The sequence below is a fragment of the Heloderma suspectum genome, chromosome 1, assembly GCF_057233095.1.
Source record: "Heloderma suspectum isolate Gila_16-S chromosome 1, 16-S_ref, whole genome shotgun sequence".
Taxonomy (NCBI): domain Eukaryota; kingdom Metazoa; phylum Chordata; class Lepidosauria; order Squamata; family Helodermatidae; genus Heloderma; species Heloderma suspectum.
In genome coordinates this window covers 378,734,421-378,761,376 of record NC_139458.1, presented here as the reverse complement: position 1 = coordinate 378,761,376, position 26,956 = coordinate 378,734,421, and the positions used below count along the sequence as shown (strand labels likewise).

The window sequence follows — 26,956 nt, the reverse complement described above, 5'->3', positions numbered from 1 at the left end:
CCAGTAGTATACTGAAAAATGTATTAAAATACGAGAAAGCAGCCACATAAAGAGAATGTCTAAATGAAGGAGACAATTTGCTCTGAAAACTAAAGTGGAAGAATGGAAGAACTACAAAACTCATTTCCTGTAAGGGAGCCTTACAATTTTATAGGAAGGGAAGGGCAGTTTCAGGAGTCAAAAATATTCATTCATCCTTTTCAAAAGAGCCTTTCTGGAAGGAGAGCTGGCAACTGCATCAGATTCAAACCATCTTTCCAAAGTAATATGCACATAAAACTGGAGCTATATCAACTGCACTGATACCAATGAGCTTGGGCAGAATTTTGATTATTACCTACCTAAAAATACTTATTTAGTCTGGATCCATCATACTTGTGCAGAATCTCTCCATGCAAATGAATTCCCTTGCTTAATGGCACAAGCCTTGTTCTATGTTCCTCTGCCCAAGAGACAGAATCAGTAAGGGCAAAGAGCAGGGCTTTATTCATTGTGAATGGTCTCTTGCAGAATGTCTCTCAAAGCCCAATCCTACAATCCTTCAGAAAACCAATAATTTACATTTGTAGTTAGACAGAAGGTCTAAAGGTTTACTATGTGATGGTTTGTTCTACCCTCTTTTTTAACCTATTATTAAATACTAATAGATAAAAGGCCAAGAATTCAGACAGCTGGTGAAGAAGCAAAAAGTGTAGCAGGGCTAATTTATAAAAGAATATTCTGAGGTGAAATCTATTTTTGAGGGGAAATGATGTCAGAATACTGATGCTTTCTTTTTTTGAACAGAGGTACTTTTCCATAGGTTTGTAATACCTATTTTAACCTTGACATGTTTTTTACATTTTAACATTTTTACAATATATTATAGCTACAGAATAAAAAGACATTATTTCTTCCAGTAGTAAGAAATCCCATTAATATTATAAAAATAATTGAATATGTTAATATCCACATTATGCTTTTGTTTCCAAAATCAATAAATAGATGGCAATTCTGGAAAAAAAAGTTTCAAACTTCCCACTTCCATCTCTTTAAATTTAATAATTTCACCCAATTTGGACATTTGGACAAAAGTCCAGATTAGTCCTTTACTGAAAACATTACAGGGTTGTATAATCAGGACCAAAAGGAAGAGGGGCCGACCAAGGGCAAGATGGATAGATGATATTCTGGAGGTGACAGACTCGATCTTGGGGGAGCTGGGGGTGGCGACAGCCGACAGGAAGCTCTGGCGTGGGCTGGCCCATGAAGTCATGAAGAGTCGGAAGTGACTGAACGAATAAACAACAATACAATCAGGACCAGCCCTACCTTTAGGTAGAGTGAGGCAGTTACCTCAGGCAGCAGATGCTGGGAGGTGGCAGCAAAGTGTTAGAGGAGAGAGCTGTGGGCCAAACGGCCTGCCCTATGCCCCCTAAGTTAGCCTGCTGCCTTCTGGTGCAGTGGAGAATGCTGTCCCATCATCAGTGTTGAGGAAAGATTCAACTGCCAGTCCAGTCAGCCTTTGTACACGGAATGGGAGGGGGCACCATCTGGTCCTTCACCTCAGGCAGCAAAACATCTTGGGCTGGTTGTGTGTACCATTATTATTTTTTGCAACTATTTTAGCTGCTATTAATAGATTTGTAAAGACTGGTACACATTCTGAACACCACAATATCTAATAATCAAAGCAAGTCAACGTTTGGGTTTAAATTTTCAGAAGTTAGTAACTAATTATTTTTAAAAGCTGAAAAAAACATTTCTTACCTGTGTCCCAATAGTCTCTTGGAAGCATCGTCCAAGCTGGGTTTTAGCAGAAATAGGGTACATATGAGAAATAGGCTGCTGCTGTGTGTAGGTTGAGTGTATTTTTTTTTGAAATGGCAGATTTTGATAAGAAACCTGGGAATGTCCTGACTGGGATGGCTTTGGCTTTGCTTTCTGTCCTGCTGATGTGCTATCAATCCTTGAAACTTGATGAAACTGGACTGAAGCTTCAGGGGGATGTTTCACGTGGATGTTCACAATGTTAGGAGGAAATTTTACTGGGAAAAGACAAAGAACAAAAAATAAGAAATTCCCAAGCAAGAAAGGCTGTAATTAAACTCAGCAATACCAAACGTTAAGAAGTATATGTTAATTTTCAAAGCAGTATTTTACTTTGGCAAAAGATGGTGAGACTAAATAGGTCACATTCACACATCAGTTTAAGCCCAAATGTAAGGCTTAATAAATCAAGATGTGAACAAGCAGCATGCACATGAATGCAGCCCATTCGCTCCCACTTTGCTCCTCCTTTCATGCAAGTGGGTAAACAAACATGGAAAGGGACATGTACTTGGGACATCTGAACCTGGGATTATGGTTTCATTAGTACATCTAAACATGCCAGGATCATAAAACAGTTTGTTGTTGGCTTATGAATCCTGGCTTGTTTGGGCACACCATCCCAGGTTTAGATGTCCTTTCCTCACTTGTTTGCCTGCTTGCATGACGGGAAGAGTGAAGTGGGAGCAAATGGGCTGCATGCACCAGCAGGTTGTTCATTCATATCCTGGTTTATTAAACAAGGAGTAAAGTGATGTGCGGACGCGGCCATTGGATACTGGGTGAATATACTGAATATAGGATATTGAGGAAGCTGTCAACACACAGTCAAACATAGACGATAGTCAGAATTGTAGCTGAGAACAGAACAAATTATTTTCTTTGAGAAAAGGTGACAGGCTGATTCTCAAGTTTTTTTTTTTTTTAATGGGAAGATTTCCTTGTATATCTGAAAATATATTTCCAGAATTTAGTAACACACAAATCAACCTGGGAATGATCTGAAAGTGGCTTGGCAGTTTGCTGTCTAGGGCAGAATTACACATCTGTATTGGTCATCCTGACAGGCAGCTTATATTTGTTTTGTGACAAAGGAGTATTTTACCAGAACTAGCTCTGGTCCACAAGCCAGAGAGCATACATACAACATCTATGCAAGCAGCCATTAACAACTGCCCCACAGAACCCAAAACTCTTTCCTATATTCTCAGAGGGGAGTTTATGACCAGTGTGAGAGTGTTGTAGGGTAAAAGCTTGAAAAGGAATCTGTCAGGAAAAGAAAGCGAGTGTATGCAAAGGTGCTGTGCATACAGCCCACTGGACTGTGGCCTAGACATTCAAAACATGGGGTGAAAAGAGATCCTATAACTTACTACTATGTAAGTGGATTTGCAAACTTCAGTTGGTTCAGGTATCCAATTGAAAAGAATGAGCATAAATTGAATTAACTTGATGAAAGCTAATTGCTTGCATACCCCCAGAAAATCAAGTTAATATTTCAGATATGCCATTTATTTATTTATTTATTTATTTCTATGCTGCCCAATAGCTGAAGCTCTCTGGGCAGTTCACAAAAATTAAAACCGCAAAGTACAGTGTAAAACAATATAAAATATGAAAGCTTAAAACTACAATATAAAAGTACAATCAGAATAAAACCTAGCAGCAATGCAGAGATTTAAAATACAGATTTAAAACAGCAGATCTAAAAGACTAGATTGCTAAAATGCTAGGGAAATAAAAAGGTCTTCACATGGCGCCTGAAAGAGTACAACGTAGGTGCCAGGCGAACCTCTTTAGGGAGCTCATTCCACAGCCAGGGTACCACAGCACAAAAGGTCCTCTTCCTTGTAGTCACCTTCCTTTGGCGATGGCTCCTTGAGAAGGACCCCTGAAGATGATCTTAGCGTCTGGGCATGTACATATGAGAGGAGGCGATCCTTCAGATAAGCTGACCCCACGCTGTTTAGGGTTCTGAATGTTAATACCAGCACTTTGAATCGGGCTCGGACATGGACTGGCAGCCAGTGCAGCTGGAAAAGTACTGGCGTAATGTGATCTCGTGATCTCCCTTTTAACAATCTTGCTGCCCTGTTTTGGACCAGCTGAAGTTTCCGGACCGTTTTCAAAGGCAGCCCCATGTATAATGCATTGCAGTAATCCAGATGAGCAGTTACCAGAGCATAGGTAACTGTAGCTGTCCAGATAAGGATGTAGTTGGTATATCAGCCTAAACTGATAAAAAGTGCTCCATGCCACTGAGTCCACCTGTGCCTCTAGCACAATGATGGATATAAGAGAATCCCCAAAGTATGAACCTGATACTTTAGGGGGAGTGTAGCCCCCTTTAGAACAGGTTGAACATCATATATCTGGCCAGACAAACCACCCACTAAGAGTACCTCAGTCTTGTGTGAATTGAGTCTCAGTTTATTGGCCCTCACCCAGTCTGTTATGGTGCGCAGGCACTGATTCAGAACAGCCACTGCCTCACCTGGATCTGATGAAAGGGAGAAATAGAGCTGGGTGTCATCCGCATACTGATGGCACCTCAGCCCACACCTCCAGATAACCTCCTCCAGGGGTTTCATGTAGATGTTGAATAGCACTGTGGATAGAATAGTACTGGAGATAGAGTCCTGTGGAACTCCATACCACAGCTGCCAAGGCACAAAGCAATAATCCCCTGGCACTAACTTCTGGAATCGGCCATTCAAATCAGAGTGGAACCACTGCAATGCAAGTACCTCCAACTCCCAGTCCAGACAACCCATCCAGAAGGATACCATGGTTGATGGTACTGAAAGCTGCCAAGAAGTCCAAGAGAATCAACAGGGTCGCACTCCCCCTGTCCCTCTTTCGGCAAAGGTCATCCCAGAGGGCGACCAAGGCAGTTTCTGTTCCAAAACCAGGCCTGAAGCCAGTTATTTGGACAGGCTTTGAATTCCAGCTATGTTTAAAGCTCTGTGGACAGATGTTATGACCAACTCTGGTAGTCTGGCAGCCAAAATTAAAAAGTAAAACTACAGCTAACAGGGAAATCTAGCCACAAAGAGGAGAGGGGAAAAAATGTTTACCTTTTACTCCTTGCTGCCCAGGCATAGTCAGTGGTAAAGTATGCGTGGAATGGATGACATGAGATCCCACTGCCTTGCTTGCTTGTTGTGGATTACGATAAAGTTTTGGAGCACTGCCACTCTGCACTGGGATCTGACAAAGTTTACCAGTGAAATTAGGAGGGCACTGGCACTTATCTCTCGAACTACATTGGCCTCCATTCATACAAGGAAGATGGCAAATAACTGAAAGGAGAAAAAAAAACAGAAGATGGCTGTTAATTACTCCTGAAACACTTTTTTTTAAAAAAATATTGTCACCTATTTAATGACTGGCAGGCATATCCTCCCTTTTGTGACTTTCACTGCTGCCAGTATATATTTCTACTCAAAACATAATCTTCTAATCCTATGCATGTTTAGAGAGAAAAAAGTCCTATAACTCCCAGCATTCCCCAAACAGCATGGCTGGCTGGGGAATGCTGGAAGTTGTAGGACTTTTATCTGTCTAAACATGCATAGGATTGCGCCCCGCATTTCAGTGCCTAGCAAAACGTAACATGTCATATATGCATGGAAGGTTATATTTCAACAAACCTACAAGGCCTTATGTACCTAACATCCAGAGACTCTAATGCTAAGTACATTTACTCTGAAGTACACACCACTGAAAAACATAAAAGGAGAGTAATCTAACAGATCGTAAGCCTAATGGACAGAGGCTATGACTTGGTTCACATGTAACAACAACCCATTGGCTCTTAAACCACCCAGTGGTCTGGGTTCACACATCATGCTGTACAACCTATGAAGGAGCCAATCCTGGGTTGTGTGGTAAAGTGGAAACCAATTTTTAAACTGATGGGTTGTCGTTACATGCTGCATTTGGCACAAAGCCTAGTAAAGTTGCTAATTAGAGATACATGTAGCAAACCTCTGCATTTTACCTGCACTGTAAATACTGGGAAACATACTGCAAGTGTTAGTCATAGTTAGAGCAGACCCACTGAAGTCAATGAGACTTAAGTTCCCATGGGTTTATGCTAAGTATGACTATGTCTGGATCCAACCCAATGACAGATGTGCAATATCCATCCAGAACATAATATCCATCCAGAACATGATTTCTGCAGCGGACAGCCAATGCATACGTGCTGTAGTATATACAGCCATGTTGCGGAGGGATAACTGTGTTGTTTGACGCTTGAAAATTTGTTTGGGCTAGATGAGCACCCCGACACAGCAGAGGGGAAGTGCACACTTTCCAAATAATTATAATTCTAAGAAAGCCCCTAAACAATAAGGCTCCCAAAATGCTAGAGAGTGAAGAAGGAACTATATTGGCTTTCATCACTTTCTAAAAAAGAGGGTCATAACATGATGACATTCCACACAGCAAATGCATATCTTGTAATCTGGCTATTGGGAAAATGTGATATTCTCACAACAAAAGTGCAGCAATGAAGACCACACTGTGTAGTCACACGACCAGATGACCACTCAAAGAACACCAGTTTCAGGTAATAACCCTGTTTTTCTTCTGCATGCTCTCTATGCATGTCCCACATAGGAGACTCTTTACCTCATATACCTGGAGGTGATGGTGTCTCAGAAAAATAAGCAGCAAAGAACTGCTCTGGTAAAGCTTTCAGTGCCAAGAGTATAGTATTTCACAAAAGTAAATGGAGTGAACCAGGGCTGCCTTACACAAGTCAGTTGCAGAGATTCCTCTGGAGAAAGCAGAAAAGCGGCCATAACCTTGGTGGAACAGCCTTTCACGCCAGCTCGGAGGAGCTGCATTGCCAATGTATAGCAAATGGTGACTGTGAAGACAAGACAAGGAGAAAGCCTCTGTGGGGAAACTTGGAAATCCTGTTTAGGATTAGCCAAACAAATGAACAGATGACTCTCCTTCCCCAGCAGGGTCACCCTATCCAAATTAAAGGAAAAGTCCATATAAAAGTCCAGAGAATACAGACCAAGGGTGTCATCTTGCAGACCAGGGGAAAAAAATCAGGGCAGACCAGATGGTACAGGTGCTAGTGACCTCCAGATTGGATTACTGCAATGCACTCTGTGTGGGGCTGCCCTCAAGGCTGCTCCGGAAGCTGGAGCTAGTGCAGAATGCAGCAGCTCAGTTGTTGTCAGGAGCTGCCCCTTTTCAGCATGTAATTCCTTTGCTGAGGGCACTGGCTGCCTATTCATTCCCAGACCAAGTTTAAGGTTTTGCTAAAAAGGTAAAGGTGTCCCCAACCAGTCGTGTCCGACTCTAGGGTGCAGTGCTCATCCCCGTTTCTAAGCCAAAGAGCCAGCGCTGTCCGAAGACGCTTCCGTGGTCATGTGGCCGGCATGACTGAACACTGAGGTGCACGGAACGCTGTTACCTTTCCCGCCGAGGCAGTACCTATTTATCTACTTGCAATTTCTTGCTTTCGAACTGCTAGGTTGGCAGAAGCTGGGACTGAAGATGGGAGCTCACTCCATCACGCAGCACTCGGGTCTTGAACTGCTGACCTGCCAACCTTCCAGTCTGCAGTTCAGCGTCTTAACCACTAAGCCACCGCAGCCCAGGGTTTTGCTACTAGAGTATAAAGTCCTAAACAACGTGGGACCAGGGGGCTGTCTTCATGAACAATTTGGTGTGAAGTTATACTCCTTTTACTCCAACTTTTTTACTTAAAGCGACTCCCTGGCGGTGCCACAGTGTGCCATGTCCCCCCCGCATTAAAACTTGGGCATGCCTCTGTGACCTGGCAGTGATGCGGTCAAGGCACCCCATTCCCTCTTGTTTCCCCAATGGAAGTAGTTTTCCCCATATCCCCCTCCTTCTGTGCAAGTTTATTCATAAGAACTAGTGTGGTGTAGTGGCTAGAGTGTTGGACTGGGAGTCGGGAGATCCAGGTTCTAGTCCCCACTTGGCCATGGAAGCTCACTGGGTGACGTTGGGCCAGTCACAGACTCTCAGCCCAACCCACCTCACAGGGTTGTTGTTGTGAGGATAAAATGGAGGAGGAGGAGGATTATGTATGCTGCCTCAGGTTCCTTGAGGAGGAAAAAAGGCGGGATATAAATGTATTTTTTTTTTTAAAAGTAAGAAATAAATCTCGCTCCCCCAGTGAATCTTAACATATTCTAATGCTGGATGAGACTCTCTGTAAAGCAACCCCCTCCTGTGCATGTTTACTTGGAAATAAGAAATAAATCTCGCTCTCCTGCGGTGAATCTTTAACAGATCTCAATGCATATGGAGCCACAGTAAATTGCTAAATGTCAAAGGGTTAAAGACTAACTTTAGTAACTTGCCCTAATGCACTCTTTCGCTTCTCTGTGAAATCACAATCTCAATGCTGTGCTCCTTTGATGTTCAGTAGTTTCTCTGTTGTTACGTTAAGTCGCAGTAGCAATTTTTGAGATCACAGGAGTTTCTCATCTCACTGCGAGCAGGGAGGAGAAAGGGGAGGTAGAAAGGGAGGGTTGGAAGCAATAATTCTGCAGCAGAGTTATGGAAAGGGAAGAAATGGGGGGGCTGGGCTGCTTTCATGGGAAGCCTTCAGTTGCTGCACTCCAGAATCAGGGATTTTGGTTTCTCAAGGCAAAAGTGCACACACTGGAGAAAAGGAGGGGGAGATAAGTAGTAGCAGGAAGGAGCCTTCATACTTGTGAATTAGCTGCTCCCCATTCATAATAATATAGTAGCAGGGGGGAGCCAGGACCGGGGCATGAAACAAGCCTCTCTCCTTGGTTGAGTAGCCCCTGCCAGTCTGATGACATTCAGTTCTACTCCCCCCACCCCACCTGGAAGTATGTTCCTTTCAAGTGCTGTGTGTCCCCTGAAAACTGGATTTTAAAGGTACCGTACACTCGGCTTTTCTTGCTTTGTGTGTCCCTGTTGGACCAAAGCCGATTCCATGAAAATCCAGTTAATCCTCCAATCCTCCATTCCGTTGTCATGAAGATCTCCCCTAGGATACTTAAGAGAGCACCTTCTCCCTTATCAATCTGCATGGTCATTGAGGTCATCAGAGGACATGCTCCTGGTGGTTCCGCATGGACCTATGGCCCAATTGGAGTCCACTTGGAGTAGAGCCTTCAGTGTGGTGGCTCCCTTTCTGTGGATCTCCCTGCCTCTGGAGGCCAGGCAGGCACCAACACAGTGTTGCTTTAGGCAGCTGCTGAAAACATCCTTATTTCAAGAAGCTGTCTTTGATCAACCAGCCACAGGTTTTATTCGTATTCTGTTGTTTTTTTAAAACACCTTTTAATATGTTGTTTTATTCTTTGTATGTTTTAATATGGTGTTTTATTCTTTATCTTTTATTGTCAGGCTCACAATTTGCGTGTACTCTTGGACTTGGCCCTGAACCTGGATACCTAGGTCTCGGCAGTGCCCAGGAGTGTGTTTGCATAGCTGAGGCTAGTGCGTCAATTGCACCTGGTCACGGTCACGCATGCCTTAGTTATATTCCATTTGGACTACTGTAACACCATCTACCTGGGTCTGCCTTTGAAAACTGTTCCGCTGGTCCAGAATGCTGCGGCCAGACTGTTGACTGGGGCTGATTACAAAGACCATTTGTAATTTGTAATGTTTCTGGGCAGAATGAAAGTATTGGTCATAACCAATAAAGCCCTATATGACTTGGGATTAGGCTACCTGAAGGATCACCTTCTCCCATACGAGCCTGCCCGGTTCCTAAGATCTTTTGGAGGGACCATTCTTTCAAGACCACCAACTTCAGAGGCGTGTTTGGTGGTGAACCAAGAGAGGGCCCTGTTGATGTTTGCAAAAATGCATATATTAGGCAAAAATGCATATAAAGTGCATATATTCACACAAAATTGCATTAAACATTTTTTGTGGGCTTAAAGTCAGAAACTAATGCAGAAAGAGGACAGAACAAATCAAGTAGTGGAAAAATGGGAAAAAGAGAAACAAAACTGATAGAATTGTCCAGCCCCAATTGACAGTCTCCAAGTAGAGGTAGGAGACTTAATAGAAGGATTCAGAATACTAGTGAGGCCTTTAAAGGGACATTTCATCAAATGTTGTACAGAAAAAGGGTGACCCTTATGGGGGGGGGGGAGGAGTAAAAGCAGAAATTGCTGCTAAGTTGACTCATAAGGATGAAAGCCCAGCACAACTCAGATGCAGGGTATAATTCATACTTAGCCTGAGACAAGGCCAATCACCTGCTGAAGATCAGTGTAGACAATACTAATAGATGAAAGGCAGCTTCATATGTTCCTATACACCAGAGTTGGTGATGATAACTGAAGCCATTGGAGGAGCCGAGATGGATCCTGAGGTCTTCTCTGAAATCACCAGCATTATTACAGAGACCGGCACAGAAATCATTTTGGGGCAAACTCACCATCTCCATGGGCAGAAACACCAGTTGCAAGCCAACAAAGATGGTCTGGGATTATGGCTTAGTAAATTTCAAGCAATGCAAGCAAGAATCCACCTTGTGTTCTTTACCAAGGCAAAATGAACAGTGATTTCATCGATTAGTGGCAGGAACTTCAGCCTTGCAACTCGCTACACTTTTTAAATGACACCAGTTGTGATGTAGGAGAGAATAAGAAAAGTGAAAAGAGCAGAAGGAGTAAAAAATGTGCATGATGCCCAACTACAGAAGAATATGAAAAGAAAAGCAAGTCACTGCGTAAACATGAAAAGAAGAAATAAAAAGAGATACTAAAGCTTGTTGAGGAGGAAAATTGCCATGAAGAATATTCCCTGAGCTGCTGCTAGCAGAACAGCGAAAAGAGGAGAAAGTGAGAAGGTACTTGTCCCATCCCTTGAAGCATGTGCAGATATTTGTATTTATTACGAAGATTAATATCCCCACCCTTCCATCATTATCAGGGCAGCTTACAATAAAATATTTAAAAGCTCAATAAAATAACGACTACATAGTAAGTTAAAACCAACAAATCAAGAAAAACAGCATAAGAATAACATACAAACCAGAATAAAACAAATAAACAAGAATTAAAAGCCTAGGGAAATTGAAAGGTCTTTGCCTAGCCCTGAAAGAACATCAAAATAGGCACCAGACAGCAAAAAGAGTGCTATCCTGTAGCTGCAGAGAGCCTGCTTTCAGAACATTCTAGAACCAATGCACAGTAGTGTATCACCACTAGTAAAAAGGCCAGTATGAGAAAAAGAATGTGCATGTTTTCTTTTGAGAGAATGATTACAACTGAGACACATAATTCACTCGACCTATTAAAAAAAAAAACAGGTGAAACGCGCTACTGGATAGGCTGCATAGCACAAGTTTTTTTTTAATATCCACATATCACCGGATGTGTACTATGAGGTATAAATACTACACATGATTTTCGAGTTAGGTCTAAATATATAGACCTAATGACCATCTTATCTCTTCTTATACTGAACATGGATAAAAATGCCATTAATTGGCTGAACACTGGATGAACACAAAGGAGATAGAACAACATTCAGATTAGCAATCCTAACTCTACTGTTTGCGCAAGCCAACATGCAGCCGAATAAAACGGCTGTCCATTTGCATTACAATATGTGTGAGAATTTGCGGCCTTAGTTTAATCAATCTCATCCTATGATTTCTTTCACTGGCAAATAAATCAGTATCTTTTCCATTTTTTATTTTTGGTCTGTCCCCCCAGCATGTCCCTGTGTGGTGTGTATGCAAGCTGAAGATCTTCCACACCAAACATAAAAGGAAAAGATAAGCAGGTCTAAATCGGAGATCACGCAGTAAGTGAGATCAGTCGCAATGCTATGTAGCCAATCATATTTGGCCATGTGATGTGCCACTGAGGACAACTAAGGGCAATGATTCCTGGATTAGTCACACAGTTGATCCCAACCAATAATGTTGCAATACTACATAGACAATCTGATCCGGTTATATGATGGCATTACTGAGGTCATGTGAAACACAGCTGGTTCAAGAAAGTAAAGCATAACTATTTAGGAGTGGAGGTTAGGGACACACTTTTAAAAATCTATTTGCAGAAAAAATAGATGTATGTAGTTATGATATATTATTATAACATAAATGGGAGAGGGGGAATTGCCTCACATTTCTTACCTTTTTTACAAACAGGTAAACATTAGCAATATGCGAAATACAGTTGTTGTTGTTGTTGTTGTTCAGTTGTTAAGTCGTGTCCAACTCTTCGTGACCCCATGGACCATAGCACACCAGGCCTTCCTGTCCTCTGCTCTCTCCCAGAGTGTGCTCAAGTTCATATTCATTGCATCGGTGATGCTATCTCGCCATCTCATCCTCTGCCGTCCCCTTCTCCTTTTGCCTTCAATCCTTCCCGGCATCAGGGTCTTTTCCAATGACTTTTCTCTTCGCATTAGGTGGCCGAAATATTTGAGCTTCAGCTTCCATATCTGTCCTTCCAATGAGCACTCAGGGTTGATTTCCTTTAGGATGGACTGATTTGACCTCCTTGCAGTCCAGGGGACTCGTAGGAGTCTTCTCCAGCACCACAGTTTGAACGCATCAATTCTTCGGCACTCAGCCTTCCTTATAGTCCAGCTCTCACAGCCATACATTACTACTGGGAAAACCATAGCTTTGATTATGCGGGCCTTTGTTGGCAACGTGATGTCTCTGCTTCTTACTATGCTGTCTAGGTTTGCCATAGCTTTCCTCCCAAGGAGCAACGTCTTTGAATTTCATGGCTACAGTCACTGTCTGTGGGGATCTTGGAGCCCAAGAAAATAAAATCTGTCACTGCATCCATTTCTTCCCCTTCCATATGCCAGGAAGTGATGGGGCCAGATGCCATGATCTTAGTTTTTTTAATGTTGAGTTTCAAACCAGCTTTTGCACTCTCCACTTTCACCCTCAACAAGAGGCTCTTTAGATCCTCTTCGCTTTCTGCCATTAGGGTGGTATTGTCTGCATATCTGAGGTTGTTGATAACTCTCCCAGCAAACTTAATTCCGACCTGTGATTCATCCAACCCGGCGTTTCTCATGATGTACTCTGCATATAAGTTAAATAAGCAGGGCGACAATATGCAGTCTTGTCGTACTCCTTTCCCAATTTTGAACCAATCGGTTGTTCCATGTCTGGTTCCTACTGTTGCTTCTTGACCCTCATACAGGTTTCTCAGGAGACAGGTAAGGTGGTCTGGTACTCCCATCTCTTTAAGAATTTTCCACAGTTTGTTGTGATCCACACAATCAAAGGCTTTAGCGTAGTCAATGAAGCAGAAATAGACGTTTTTCTGGAATTCTCGTGCTTTCTCCATGATCCAGCAAATGTTGGCGATTTGATCTCTAGTTCCTCTGCCTCTTCGGAACCCAGCTTGTACTTCCGGTAGTTCTCGGTTCACATACTGCTGAAGCCTAGCTTGTAGGATTTTGAGCATCACCTTGCTGGCATGTGAAATGAGCGCAATTGTACGGTAGTTTGAACACTCTTTGACGTTGCCCTTCTTTGGAATTGGAATGTAAACTGACCTTTTCCAGTCTTGTGGCCACTGTTGAGTGTTCCAAATTGGTTGGCATATTGAGTGCAGCACTTTAACAGCATCATCTTTTAGGATCTTAAATAGCTCAGCTGGAATACTGTCATCTCCGCTAGCTTTGTTGTTAGTAATGCTTCCTAAGCCCACTTGACTTCACTCTCTAGGATGTCCGGCTCAAGTTCCGTGACCGCACTATCATGGCTATCAGGGACATTCAGATCTTTCCTGTATAGTTCTTCTGTGTATTCTTTCCACCTCTTCTTAATCTCATCTGCTTCTGTTAGTTCCCTGCCTTCTTTGTCCTTTATCATGCCCGTCTTTGCACAAAATGTTCCCTTGAGATCTCTGATTTTCTTGAAAAGATCTCTAGTCTTTCCCATTCCATTGTTTTCTTCGATTTCTTTGCATTGTTCATTTAAGAAGGCCTTCTTGTCTCTCCTCGCTATTCTCTGGAACTCTGCATTCAGTTGGGTATATCCTCCCCTTTCTCCTTTGCTTTTCGCTTCCCTTCTTTCCTCAGCTACTTGTAAAGCCTCATCAGACAGCCACTTTGCTTTTTTGCATTTCTTTTTCTTTGGGATGGATTGAGTTGCTGCCTCCTGAACAATGTTATGGACCTCTGTCTATAGTTCCTCAGGCACTCTGTCTATCAGGTCTAATCCCTGAAATCTATTCCTCACCTCCCGTGTATATTCATAAGGAATATGATTTACGTCATACCTGAATGGTTTAGTGGCTTTCCCTACGTTCTTCAATTTAAGCTGAAATTTTGCAAGAAGCAGCTCATGATCTGAGCCACAGTCAGCTCCAGGTCTTGTTTTTACTCACTGTATAGAGCTTCTCCATGTTTGGCTGCAAAGGACATAATCAATCTGATTTCGATATTGACCGTCTGGTGATGTCCATGTGTAGAGTCGCCTCTTGTGCTGTTGGAAAAGAGTGTTTGCTATGATCGCATGTTCTCTTGGCAAAACTCTATTAGCTTTTGTCCTGCTTCGTTTTGTACACCAAGGCCATGCCTGCCTGTTATCCCAGTGATTTCTTGACTTCCTACTTTAGCATTCCAATCCCCTATGATGAAGAGGACATCTTTTTTTGGTGTTAGTTCTAGAAGGTGTTGTAGGTCTTCACAGAACCGATCAACCTCAGCTTCTTCGGCCTCAGTGGTTGGGGCAGACTTGAATTACTGTGATGTTGAATGGTTTGCCTTGGATTCGTACTGAGATCATTCTGTCGTTTTTGAGATTGTACCCCAGTACTGCTTTTCCCACCCTTTTGTTGACTATGAGTGCTACTCCATTTCTTCTAAGGGATTCTTGGCCACAGTAGTCGATATAATGGTCACCTGAATTAAATTCACCCATGCTTGTCCATTTTAGTTCGTTGGTTCCCAAGATGTTGATGTTCAATTTTGCCATCTCACGTTTGACCACCTCCAACTTACCTTGATTCATTGCTCTTACATTCCAGGTTCCTAAACAATATTGTTCTTTACAGCATCGGATTTTCTTTTCACCACCAGACACATCCACAGCTGAGTGTCCTTTTGGCTTTGGCCCAGCCGCTTCACTCTTTCTGGCACTACTTGGAAATACCCTCTGCTCTTCCCCAGTAGTATATTGGACACCTCCCGACCTGAGGGGCTCATCTTCCGGCGTCATATCTTTTAGCCTTGTGATACGTTCCATGGGGTTTTCTTGGCAAGAATACTGGAGTGGGTTGCCATTTCCTTCTCCAGTGGACCACATTTTGTCAGAACTCTCCACCATGACCTGTCCGTCTTGGGTGGCCCTGCACGTCTTGGGTGGCCCTGCACGGCATAGCTTATGGCTTCACTGAGTTACGCAAGCCCCTTCGCCACAACAAGGCAGTGATCCATGAAGGGGCTAAATACAGTAGCATACATTAGAAAGAATTGAGGTGGATAATTCTGTCTCTAATGGATTTACAGAAACATTTGATTCCCTATTCCCTGCAAAGTTTAAGACTTTTTAAAAAAGTTGCAAAAGTGGACAGTGCACTGCAATATTAGCATTGTATTGGGCACAGAAATATAACAGAACAAAATGGGGAAAAATCCAGATTCATTTCTAAAAAGACTGCATGGATTAACAGAGCCGAATTGTCAAAAATAAGTAAAATGAAACTCAATAACTGCTGTGTAACTCCTCCATCACACATGAAGTTTTTCTTTCACTGAGTTAATTACTGTGTAGGGAAAAACTGATAAATGCACACACATAATAATTTAAAAATTTATATTGTTTCTGTTGGATACCACTCAAACAACAAGTTGAAGATTCACTTCATTTGCTGTATGAAATGGAGTTGGTCATGGCACTTATATGGACAGTTAAAATAGACCATACCATTTATATAGAAAGACGCAAACTACTTCCTTGCAGCTATTAATTTTAATAAGGCATGTTGAAAACAAGTTTCAGTACATGACTTATGACTTTCTTTCTTATGACTTTGTCTTTATTTTAACATCCGTACAATAAACTTAGTGCTGGCAAAACGTGTCAAGACTAAAAATCTGATAGACTTCATTAGAACCAGACCAGTGCTGTTAAAACCCAAGCTGTGACTCTGCATTATACTTACAGCAGCACTTTCAAATTAATCTCAAATCTTTTAAAAAGGGAAAATAACTAGATCATAAATCAGTTGGGTCACCATCCCCACTCCAGGTTAAGTTATAGCAGTAACTTAAAATGAACCCAAGCGTGTAGGGTCACAGTTAGACATTTTGACTGGAGAAGAGCCTGTAGTGATAATGAAAAGAGGAAGCTACATGGAACAACCTCTCCTCCTTTACTCCCAAAAATAATTTCAAGGTGTGTGGTTTCTGCATATAATCCCCTCATCTTTCCAAAGGCCCACTTCTGCATGTGGGTGGCTACTCGTAATGCAACAATGTGGGCATAGTGCCATGTGGTAAGCCATTAGTGTAACTAGAGAATTAGCAAGGAACACCCACCTATGGCCAAGAGAAAATCTATTTATCAGTGATGCAATGCTTTGGCTATAGAAACCACTGAAGCTAAAACTTTTAAAAACCCATGCTGCTCTTTTACATCCTGAATATTCAATTTGCTTAACAAAGCAATTAGTGAAACTCAAAAACTTGTGCAGCTTTTTAGTAGTTGATCTGATGAAAGACTCTCTTGCCAGATCTATTTCTGTGGGACCAACACAGCCCCAAAATTTAAATATTATGTTTTACTTATCCTTGAATAACGGATTTAACACTCAGCTTAGCCCGGAAAATGGAGGATATAATTCAGTTTGATGCATCAAACGAAAGCAAGCAATGTAGTATTAGTAGTAGCTGAACAACTAGTGGGCAATAAATAGTCTAATTCAGAAGCTGACAAAAATTCAAGGTAGATATGTTTATCCATTAGAAAGAAAATCCAGAAGTAGCAGTAGGGTAATACCTTTATTAGGACCAACTAAACAGTCACAAAAAGCGAACAAGCTTTCAGGTTCATAAAAATATGAACATAAAAACTTTTCAACAGGTTGGATGTTAAGCAAAAAATGAAAGGAGGGTGGAAAGAACATTACAGGGCAAGATGAAAAGTCTACATCTGCAGATTGTAAATGTCTTAAACTGGGATGGAGGAATTGTTGTTCAGACTTCATTAGGTCAGGCCATACTTTGTGCAAAAGCCATCCCAGAATGAATCAAAGGCTGCAGCAAGAGAAACATGGTTCCTCTCCATTTTAAAATATAAAAACATATAAAACGCAACCATTTATTTGGTTCTGCCTCTATCATATTGCTTTTCTCCTTCCAAGCAGAACAGAATATACCCTACTGTGATGGAAAGAAGAGAAGAGGGAGGTCATAGTTCCACGTTACTTCATGTCAAACACTACTGTACCACTAGGCCAAATACGAAGAGCGTCAACATTTCCTGAGGCCCTGGTTTACCTGGTTTATCAGTTTCTGTTTCCACAATTTATTCCGTTCCCTTAAGTAATCACAGCAGAGCATTCAGTAAGGGTAAAAAAAAACCCTAAAAAACCCCAAACTCTTCGGCTAACAACTCTTAACGTTTATTTGAAAGTAAGCCCTATTGTGCTCAGTAGGCTTTCTTCTACTTGTGTACAGCAGCCTTCTCCAACTTGGTGCTTTCCAGAAGTTTTAGACTACAACTCCCACTAGCCTCAGCCAGCACATCCAACAGTCAAGGACGATAGCAGTTGTAGTCCAAAACATCAGGGGGTACCAGGTAGGGAAGGCTGGTGTATAGGACTGCATCCTAAAACAATTTTAGTATCTGTCTCTATTGTAAGACAAAAATCCCCAGTGCTATCATTTCATGTGCATAGTTCTTAAGATTCAATCATTAAATTGTTTTAGAAGCCAATCTGACAACAAGTTGGTTGTACACCAAGTGCTTTATGCCCAGCCAACTCTGAAACAATGGTAGAAACCCAATAATTAAGGTTAATTTGGCAATTCTATTATGTGAAGCAAATGTATTGCTAATTTGGAAATGCAGTGGACGTTCTCCAAGAAAAAAATAGAGCATATTTCAGCATAGCCTGACCCATTTACTTCACAAATTTATGTGAGCCTGTTAGAGGTTTGTGGAGGAGGGGCTTTTAGAAAAGGCACATAGGATCCTCAGTTTTGATCTAGAGTCGCACCACGCAGCCATTTCCCACCCCCATTTTATAAGTGTAAGGAGTGGATGTGTGAATGATGGTGCTTTCTTGTCTGGTTTGGCCCATACATAGTGAGTTTCATCCAAGGTTTCCACTCACTTATTGTGCTGTAGCATTGGCTATTGCCAGAGCACTCACCGGATCTGTATACGTTACTGCTAATGATGTCTTGATTTCACAATAGCCTACCAAATGTATGGCAAAAGACCTTAATCTGAAACATAAGAAGGCTAAAATGAAATAAGTGAAATCAGAGTATCCAACTATCAAGAGGAATTTACAAGTGGCAGAACAAGAGATAGTGGTTTGCTTTCTCATGTTTGTCCTCAACTCTGAGGTGAATGAACACCTTACAAAATCCCTTTAGCCGATTTTGGGTAATTCAGCCATGATTAAAGACAGCATTTTTACCCGTTGTTTGTTGGAATCATTCTTGTGCTTGGATTACTCAAATCCAAACTTGGCTTGGGCTTCAGCACCTACAAAAACTTAACAAAACATTTCGCTCTGCATTAGTGAAGTCAGAACTGGTGAACATTTCATTTGAATGCAGCCCCACAAAGAACTGTAATTTTCAATACAGGATAGTCAATATTTTCACTTTCCTTTTAGTTGCTTTATGCAACACAGATCACCAGATACATTATATGCAAATATGAAGACAGCACAATAAAATTACTCTTTGAACATGAGTCTGCTATGTCCAATACTTTATGCTACACATAAAGTATCAGTGCCACTAATTAGGAAATACTCACACATTGTACTTCTAACTGAAACTGCAGAATTTGCACCATACAAAAGCTGCTATGAGCTCCCACCTCCTGGAAGGAGTTTTACTATTCATGTACAGTTACCATGTAGAATTATGCAGAAGAACTATGGCTGAACAAATCATGAGCCAAAGAAGCATTACAGATTACGATAATACACAAATCCTGAAAGTTTCTCAGGATAAGAATTCTTATAGGCCAGAGAGGCACTCTGATGCATAATGACCCTGGAATTTGGGTTCCTTCTAGACATGCCCAGGTTTTTAAAAAAGGACCAGTTATAGTAATGGTATGTTTCTGTGGCATGGAGTCCATGAAAACCTTTTCTTTTAGTGTTAACTCCCCCGTTTCAAAGTATGTGTCCTGGGAGAACTTTGTTCTCAGTCATGCTGTTTCCACAGCTGTCCCCTTGTACACCATGGGATGGTGTTGCTACAAAAAGCAAAAGAAGCCACCGTTCGTCCGACTATGTGATGAGGTAAGAAGCAGTTGTCAAAGAAGTTGTCTATCCTTTGCATCCATGGAGGGCTTCCACCCCCAGCCTCCAAATAAATACTTGCTTCAGAAGAAGGACTTTGTTCAGGACCACAGCATGGGCAGAAAAGGTTACATTTTATTAATTATTCCATTAATTATCAGCTCTCCCTCCTCAGCTGATACAATCTGTTGTTCTAAAAATGTGCATGTTAGATGCAAAGAAGCATTTAACTATCTATATGTAGTTTGGCCCTGAAATACACACATCTCAATATTAGCAACTATCCTTACCATGTACTCTGTATATGTGAAATTCTTCCATCTTTCAGTATATTACTGCAAGTATTCAACAGATTCCAAAACAATTGTGATGTTCATTGATTATTTCAATACACAACAGCCCCTCCCCACATCCCATCTCACCTATGGCACAGATTTTTCAAGCTCTTGTCCCACAAATATTACATGCATTCAAACAACCCTTGTCTAAAGAAGGTTTTAATTATTTCTACTATGATCACCTTTCTCAAATCCCCAACTAAAAGAAAGAATTAACTCCAATATGCCTTTTACTCCAGAAAATTGCTGTCAACCATAATCAAGGATGCTTCCAGATAAGGTGTTCACTCTGGAATTACTATTCGTTTTTCACTCACTTTTTATGGGACAGCCACATGACATGATCACCTAACTGTTGCCCTATGCTGCCTTCTCATTTTTTTAGCCCACAGAAAACCAGTCTTTACCAAAAGACTGCTTTTTTATTGTTTGAGGCTGTTTAGTGCTCTGAAGGGGGACGGAAGGTTTCTCTGGAGGTGTGAAAAACAATAAAAAGAGGGTGTGTAAATGGCTGCTTTGAGCTAGTTTTCTCAAGCTTCAGTTTAAGACTGCAGAGCACAGCGAGATAAGGCAAAGGAGAAGGGGGTGGCTTTCACTCATTTTGGCATAAAAAAGTAGAAACCCAACTCCCCACTTTATAGGCAATAATGGTGGGCTAATGGTTTAGTCAAGAGTGCATGTAAAAATAGAATTAAAAACAAGGAAATGGTGGGAAAGAAATTTCCTTTTGTTTAAACTGGCAGAGCCACTCTCTAATCAAGGGCTTCTCCACTCCAACCCACCCCTGGAAGTGCATCAGGAAAGGAAAGCTGGGAGGTAGAGGGGACGAATTGTCCCTTGCCTGCTCACATGGCTACATCCCGCCCACTGGTGTGGACAGGACACATTTGGATATACACACACAAAACGTGCCATGCCCCTAGTAGTATACAAAGTCCGCTGCAATTCCCTTTACAACTTAGGGCAGAAAAGCAACGATTCATGAGTGTTAGAAGTCGCCCAGATGGAAGCACCCTATGATCAGCCAATAGTGCTGGTATGGTATAAATTTCAAACAAAATACTACCTTTATTAGGACCAATCAATATTCAACTGTGAACTATATTTAAAAGGTAATGTAAATACAATGTCTGAGAATTCAAAAACATTAAACTGTCTGCCAGATAAAAGAATATATGTTTCCTCTGGCAACAAGAACAGCAGAATACATTTTTGACAAAAGGAAATGATACTCGCAGCACATTTGGCAGACCCAAATCTTTTTTTACCAAATAAGGCTGTAAAGTTATAAATTCTAAAGTTGGTATATGGCAGTAGTTAACCTAATAGTAGTTAACCTAGAGCCAATGTCTGTGGGAGAGGCCACCACCCAGGGAGGAGGGCGTGCCTGCCGCCGCCACCGCCACCACCACCACCACTGCTCTCCCTGTGGACTTCTGCCTGGCAGACCGCCATTCCCTGTGGGACCAGGCCCCCAGGTACCAAGCCAGCTGTGCTGACTACTTCCACCTGTCCCTTCTTGGAAGGGCTATATAAGCTGGCTGGCTGGCTGAGGTGGCCTGGGAGAGCCAGCGTCTGCGTACAACCCTAGCCGCCACCACCACTGCCACACCACTGTCACCAAATCCACTCTGTGGTCTTCTGCCTGGCAGTATTGTAAGGGGGATGTATTTTTTTATTTTTGTTTAATTGTTGGTGGGGGGTGGGTTTTGGGGGGATTCTGTGGTGTTTTTAGGGGTGGGTAGCCTGCCTGATAGGCGGAAGCGAGGGGGCATGTGTCCACCTGACGGAAGTAGTGGGGGGAGCGTTGGGTGCCAGAATATACACAGGCTTGGCTGCAGGCGCTGGCGGAGTGCTAGGGGCAGGCCATGCCAGGTAAGGGGAACAAGGGAGAGATGTGTCCCCTGTTCTGGGTCTCCCCAGAGCCAAAGGTTGGCTGGGGGAGGCGTGACTCCATCTTCTCGCCTTCGTTTGCTGCTCTGCAATGCCAGGTCTGTTACCCAGAAAACATCCCTCATCCATGATGTGATCCAGGATGAGGGTGCAGACCTGGCATGTGGCTGGCTGAGGCCGCTGCTCCAACTCTGGTGGCCATGTGCCCAGCTGGATTTTTGTATGAACAGCAGACAAGGGCTGGGGATTGGAAAGGAGGAGTGGCTGTTATCTCCTGGGACTCCTTGGTCTACACCAGACCCCCTCTCCGGGAGACCAAGGTTGCTGAGTGCATGTACTGGAGGTTGGGCCCGAAGGGCAATCTGAGGATTCTGCTTGTGTACCGCCCACTCCGCTGCACGACTGACTCCCTGGCCGAGATGCTTGAGGTGGTCTCTGATGTGCACGTACAATCCCCTAACTTATTGGTGTTGGGGGACTTCAATGTACATTCAAAGGCCATCCTCACAGGGGCACCTTGGGTCTTGATGGAGTCCATGGCTTCCTGTAGGGATGTCAGAGAATTCTGCCACGGATCTCGGTGAGGCCAATTGCCGGTGCATTCGGCCCCCCGAACTCCGTGGCGGAACGGCCTGCCCCCCCGCCCCCCCGCAGATCCCCCCCGGGACAAGACTTACCTGGGGCGGATGTTCCAGATGGCGGCAGCTCCAGCGGCTGCTTTGGTGGCAGCGGCGGCAGCTGGTCTTCCGACCGGCTGCCGCCACCGCCATTTGCAGTCTGTTCCCCCCCCCCATTCGTGATAGGCTACGTAAAGACTTACGTAGCCTATCACGTCTAGGTTAAAAAAAAAAAACGCGTATGCAAATGGCGGAGGCTACGGCTGCCGCCATTTGCGTTCCTTATTTTTGGCCATCTTAGTCTACGTAAATATTTACGTAGAGTAAGATGGTGAAAATAAAGGGGAACGCAAATAGCATCCGCTACGCTATTTGCGTTCCCCTTTCTTGTCTTCGTCTACGTAAATATTTACGTAGACTAAGACGGCCAAAAATAAGGACCGCAAATGGCGGTGGCCGTGGCCGCCGCCATTTGCGTACACATTTTTTTTTTTTAACCCAGATGTGATAGGCTACGTAAGTCTTTACGTAGCCTATCATGGCTGAATTCAGGGACGCAAACGGTGGCGGCTATGGCTGCCGCCATTTGCGTCCCTGCTAGCGAGCGGCTGGATGTCCGGCTGCTGGCGGAGCCGGCCGGCAGCTCCGCGGAATCCCCGCAGAGCAGAGCCGGCCAGCCAGGATTCTGGGGGGAGGCACGGAATGCCTCCCCCCCGGCGAGGATTCCAGGTGGAGGGACGGAGCGCCTTCCCCCCCAGCGGAACCCGGCGGAGCCAGGTAAGCGGGGTTTCATACACCCCTAGCTTCCTGGGAGCTACCGTATTCCAACTGGGCCCACCCATGTAGCCGGTCATGCGCTAGACCTTGTGTTTGTTTCTGGAGAAGTGGGGAGTGATCTGGAAGTCGGGGGTATATCCACCACCCCCTTGTCATGGTCAGATCACTATCTGGTGATGTTGGACTTCTCGGTTCCACAACCCCTCTGCATTAAAATGGTCCGCCCCAGGCGTCTTACAGATCTGAATAGATTCCTGAACGCACTTGGGGATTTTCTGGAGCATGCAAACAGCCATTCGGTCGAGACCCTGGTGGGTGGCTGGAATGCCACAATCACTGGGGCATTAGATCGGGTGGCTCCGAAAACACCTTCTCCCCCTAAACTGGGCTTGGATTCCACCATGGTTCAATCTGCGGTTATGAGCTCTGAAACAGGAGGTTAGACGGCTAGAGCACCAGTGGTGGAAGTCAAGCTCCAAAGACGATCAGACCTGGGCTAAAGCTGTATCTTCAGCCTACCATGTGGCGGTGAAGGCAGCAAAAAAGGAATATTATGCTGCCTCTATCGTGTCTGCAGAGTGCTGTCCCAGGACGCTGTTCCAAGTGGTCTGGAGCCTGGTCGGTCCAGTTGCTCTGGAACCACTGGGGCATTCTAAGGCCTCCTATGAGGCCTTGGCAAGGCACTTTGTGGATAAAATTGATCAGACGTGAGCCGTGGATACAGTTAGTGAGCAAGAGGCGGTCTGTGGCAAACCAGTTTTGTGGGATTGGTTCCAGCTTCTTCCTTCTGATGAAGTGGACAAGGTGCTTTCATCTGTAAGGCTGACCATCTGCTTACTTGATCCTTGCCCATATTGGCTCATTATGAGCTGCAGGGAGAGGCTGGGTGAGGGGATCAGGGTGGTGGTGAACGCCTCCCTTGGGGAGGGAGTGATGCCATCAGCTCTCAAGGAGGCAGTGATAAGACCACTTTTTAAAGAAGCCCTCCTTGGATCCCCAAGTCCTGAACAACTTTCGCCCAGTTTCGAATCTGCCATTTTGGGGCAAGGTGACTAAGTGAATAGTGGCGATGAAGTTGAAGGCACACTTGGAAGAAGCTGATTATCTAGATCCGTTTCAATCGGGCATGGGACAGAAACGGCCTTGGTTGCTTTGGTGGGTGATATGAGGAGGGCTTTGGATTGGGGTGAATGCTCCTTCCTTGTTCTCCTCGACCTCTCAGCGGCTTTTGATACTGTTGACCATGGTATCCTCCTGGACTGCCTGGAGGGGTTGGGCACTGGAGACACCGTATTACAGTGGTTCCAGTCCTTCCTCTTCAAAGGTACCAGAGGGTAGCACTGAGAGAGGAGGTTTCAGACCCATGGCTGCTCACTTGTGGGGTGCCACAGGGTTCCATTCTCTTCCCGATGCTATTTAACATCTATGTGAAGCCGCTGGGGGCTATCATCAGGAGGTTTGGGGTGCGGTGTCATCAATATGCAGATGATACACAGCTCTACCTCTCATTCAAATCTTCACCAAGGTTGGCCGTAGAATCCCTGGACAAATGTCTGGAGATGGTGAGTGGATGGATGGGGAGGAATAAGCTGAAGCTGAACCCTGACAAGACCGAGGTACTTTTGGTGGGAGACAAGAGGAGGTTGGTGGATGTTGACCTGGTGTTGAATGGGGTACGGCTACCCTTGAAAGACCAGGTCCACAGCCCGGGGGTCATTTTAGACTTCCAGCTGTCCATGGAGCCTCAGGTGTCAGCTGTGAGCAGGACAGCGCTGTATCAACTCCATCTGATACGGCAGCTGCACCCCTACCTTCCTCACCAACTGCTCCCATCGGTAGTACATGCCCTGGTCTCCTCTAATTTAGACTACTGTAATGCACTCTATGTGAGGTTACCCTTGAAGATGGTTTGGAAGCTGCAGCTGGTACAGAACGTGGCGGCTCACCTGATTAAAGGTAGCCGCCGGCGTGAACACATCACTCTGGTGCTGAAGGAGTTGCACTGGTTACCAGTTGTTTTCCGGGCCAAATTCAAGGTGTTGTTTTTGACCTTTAAAACCCTATATGGTTCTGGCCCAGCCTATCTCAAGGAGCACCTCCAGCAGCACCAGACAGGCCGCTCAACAAGATCAGCCTCGGATGGCCTTCTCTCTGTCCCATCAGCCAGGACAGCTAGGCTGGTGAGGGAGAGGGCCTTTTCTGTGGCTCCCAGTCTGTGGAACTCCCTCCCTAGGGAACTCCGCCATGCCCCCTCTTTAATGAGCTTCTGCCACGTATTAAAAACGTGGTTGTTCAGGCAGGCATTTGGGGTGAGTTAGGGTATTTTTAGAAATATGATGTTTTAATGTAGAATTTTATTGTTTTAAAACTGTTCTATTGTTGTACATCGCCCAGAGTGGCCGGGTGACCGGTCAGATGGGCAATTAAGAAATTAAATAAATACATAAATAAATCATTTTCAGGGAGCTTTAACTAAAGCACAATACCTGAAGTACATGACCATACAAAAATGAAAGAATATTTGAGCAAAATTCCAACCCTATATAAACAACCAAATTATGCTGAGATGAGCTCTCTTACTGCATGGTAGCTTGATTTTCAATATCATCCTACCAGTAATATGGACAATTTGACCATGTAGCTGCGTGGTAAAATTATAATCTCTATCTGTGTGTTAGAATTAAGACCCTTGGGTGCCTTCAAGAGTCTTAGATGCTTTTTCTACAGCTACATAAATCATTCACCAAATAAAAACATGACTACAAAATCATACATAGTGTATATATGTAGGTGTTGGCCAAGCTTTTATTTCTTCCAAAAGAACAGTGGGCACAATGCAACCAAACAGATTTAGCAGATTTTAGTCTCAATTGTTTCAGGGAGATAGTTCAGCACATTTTAAAGAACATTTTAAACATCTCTTACTGAAAGTGCTTAACTTGTCCTGGAAAACCTGTGGAAGTGTTGGTTGTCAACAAGAATTTTATACAGACAAAAGGAGGAGTGCACTAAACTCCCAGTTGTCAGACACAATAATAAGTTCCCAGTTTTCCCAAGCATGAAGTCAACACTAGTTATATATTTTCATCACCCTAGTGCTTAAGATTCTCTAACTCTGATTCAAAGTATAATTGTGTAACAGATGCTACATTACCATTAAAAAACACCATCAACCGCGAGATATTCTCTTAAAGTTTAGGATGTCTGGAGAGTTATGAAAATTATATTTTTATAAACAATACTTATCAACTTCAGCAATATATATTTCAGAAATAATTGTTTTGTGAATACATTTACCATGCTTCATGTTTTGAAATGGTGCTATACTTGGCATTTGTGACTGAAATTTGCTCTACATCTATTTAAGGACAGTGCTGGATGGTTCAGTGACAAAGAAAATGCTTTGCCTGAGAAAGTTCTAGTTTAATCTTCAGCATCTCCAGTTTAAAACAGCAGGTGATGAGAAAGAACACGGCCTGAAACCATGCAGAGCCATTCCCAGCCTGAGCAGTTACTGAGCTAGATGTGCAGTCTGACATGGTATAAAGCAGATTCCTATGTTCCATTTGAAATGTCCCTGAAGACATTCATTCCTTATTTAAACCTTCAAAGTAACACTTAACTAGACAAATGTGGTTCATACCTTATTCAACTAGATAAATGTAATCTCTCATATAATACTAGATAACACAGTGTGTTGGGGGGGGGGAAGGAAATACTTTCGATCCCCCCCCACACACACACACACACTTCTGGCCGTCTAAGTGGCCTTATTGCAACAGAAAGGGCAAGATGGTCAAAGAAACAATTATATTATGAAGAAAACTAAGCACCAAGTGTCTGGCACAAGTTGCCAAAAAGGTTTTTAAGCCTTGTCCCACTTCTACCCAAATACTTCTACAAGCTGTTTTGTCTAATACATCCTCTTAATCTGCTTTCCCTGGCACAGAACCTCCTTTTATGTCATCGTACTTCTCCTCCCACCCCCAGCCAGTTCAATTTGAAATACATGCTTGACTGGCCAAGATATTGACATATCAGCTGTAAC

At 43.4% G+C, this 26,956-nt stretch overlaps 1 protein-coding gene across 15 annotated transcripts in view; it reads right to left on the bottom strand.

The window, feature by feature from the left end:
- LTBP1 (latent transforming growth factor beta binding protein 1) overlaps nt 1-26,956 on the bottom strand; it is a 269,829-nt gene that overhangs the window by 161,397 nt on the left and 81,476 nt on the right. For all 15 annotated transcript variants that reach the window (XM_084828394.1, XM_084828401.1, XM_084828396.1 and 12 more), the window contains 2 exons: nt 4,887-5,111; nt 1,750-2,027 (listed from right to left, as the gene is read on the bottom strand). In XM_084828394.1, the coding sequence (XP_084684520.1) occupies nt 1,750-2,027; nt 4,887-5,111 (503 nt within the window). The remainder of the gene's footprint in view (nt 1-1,749; nt 2,028-4,886; nt 5,112-26,956) is intronic.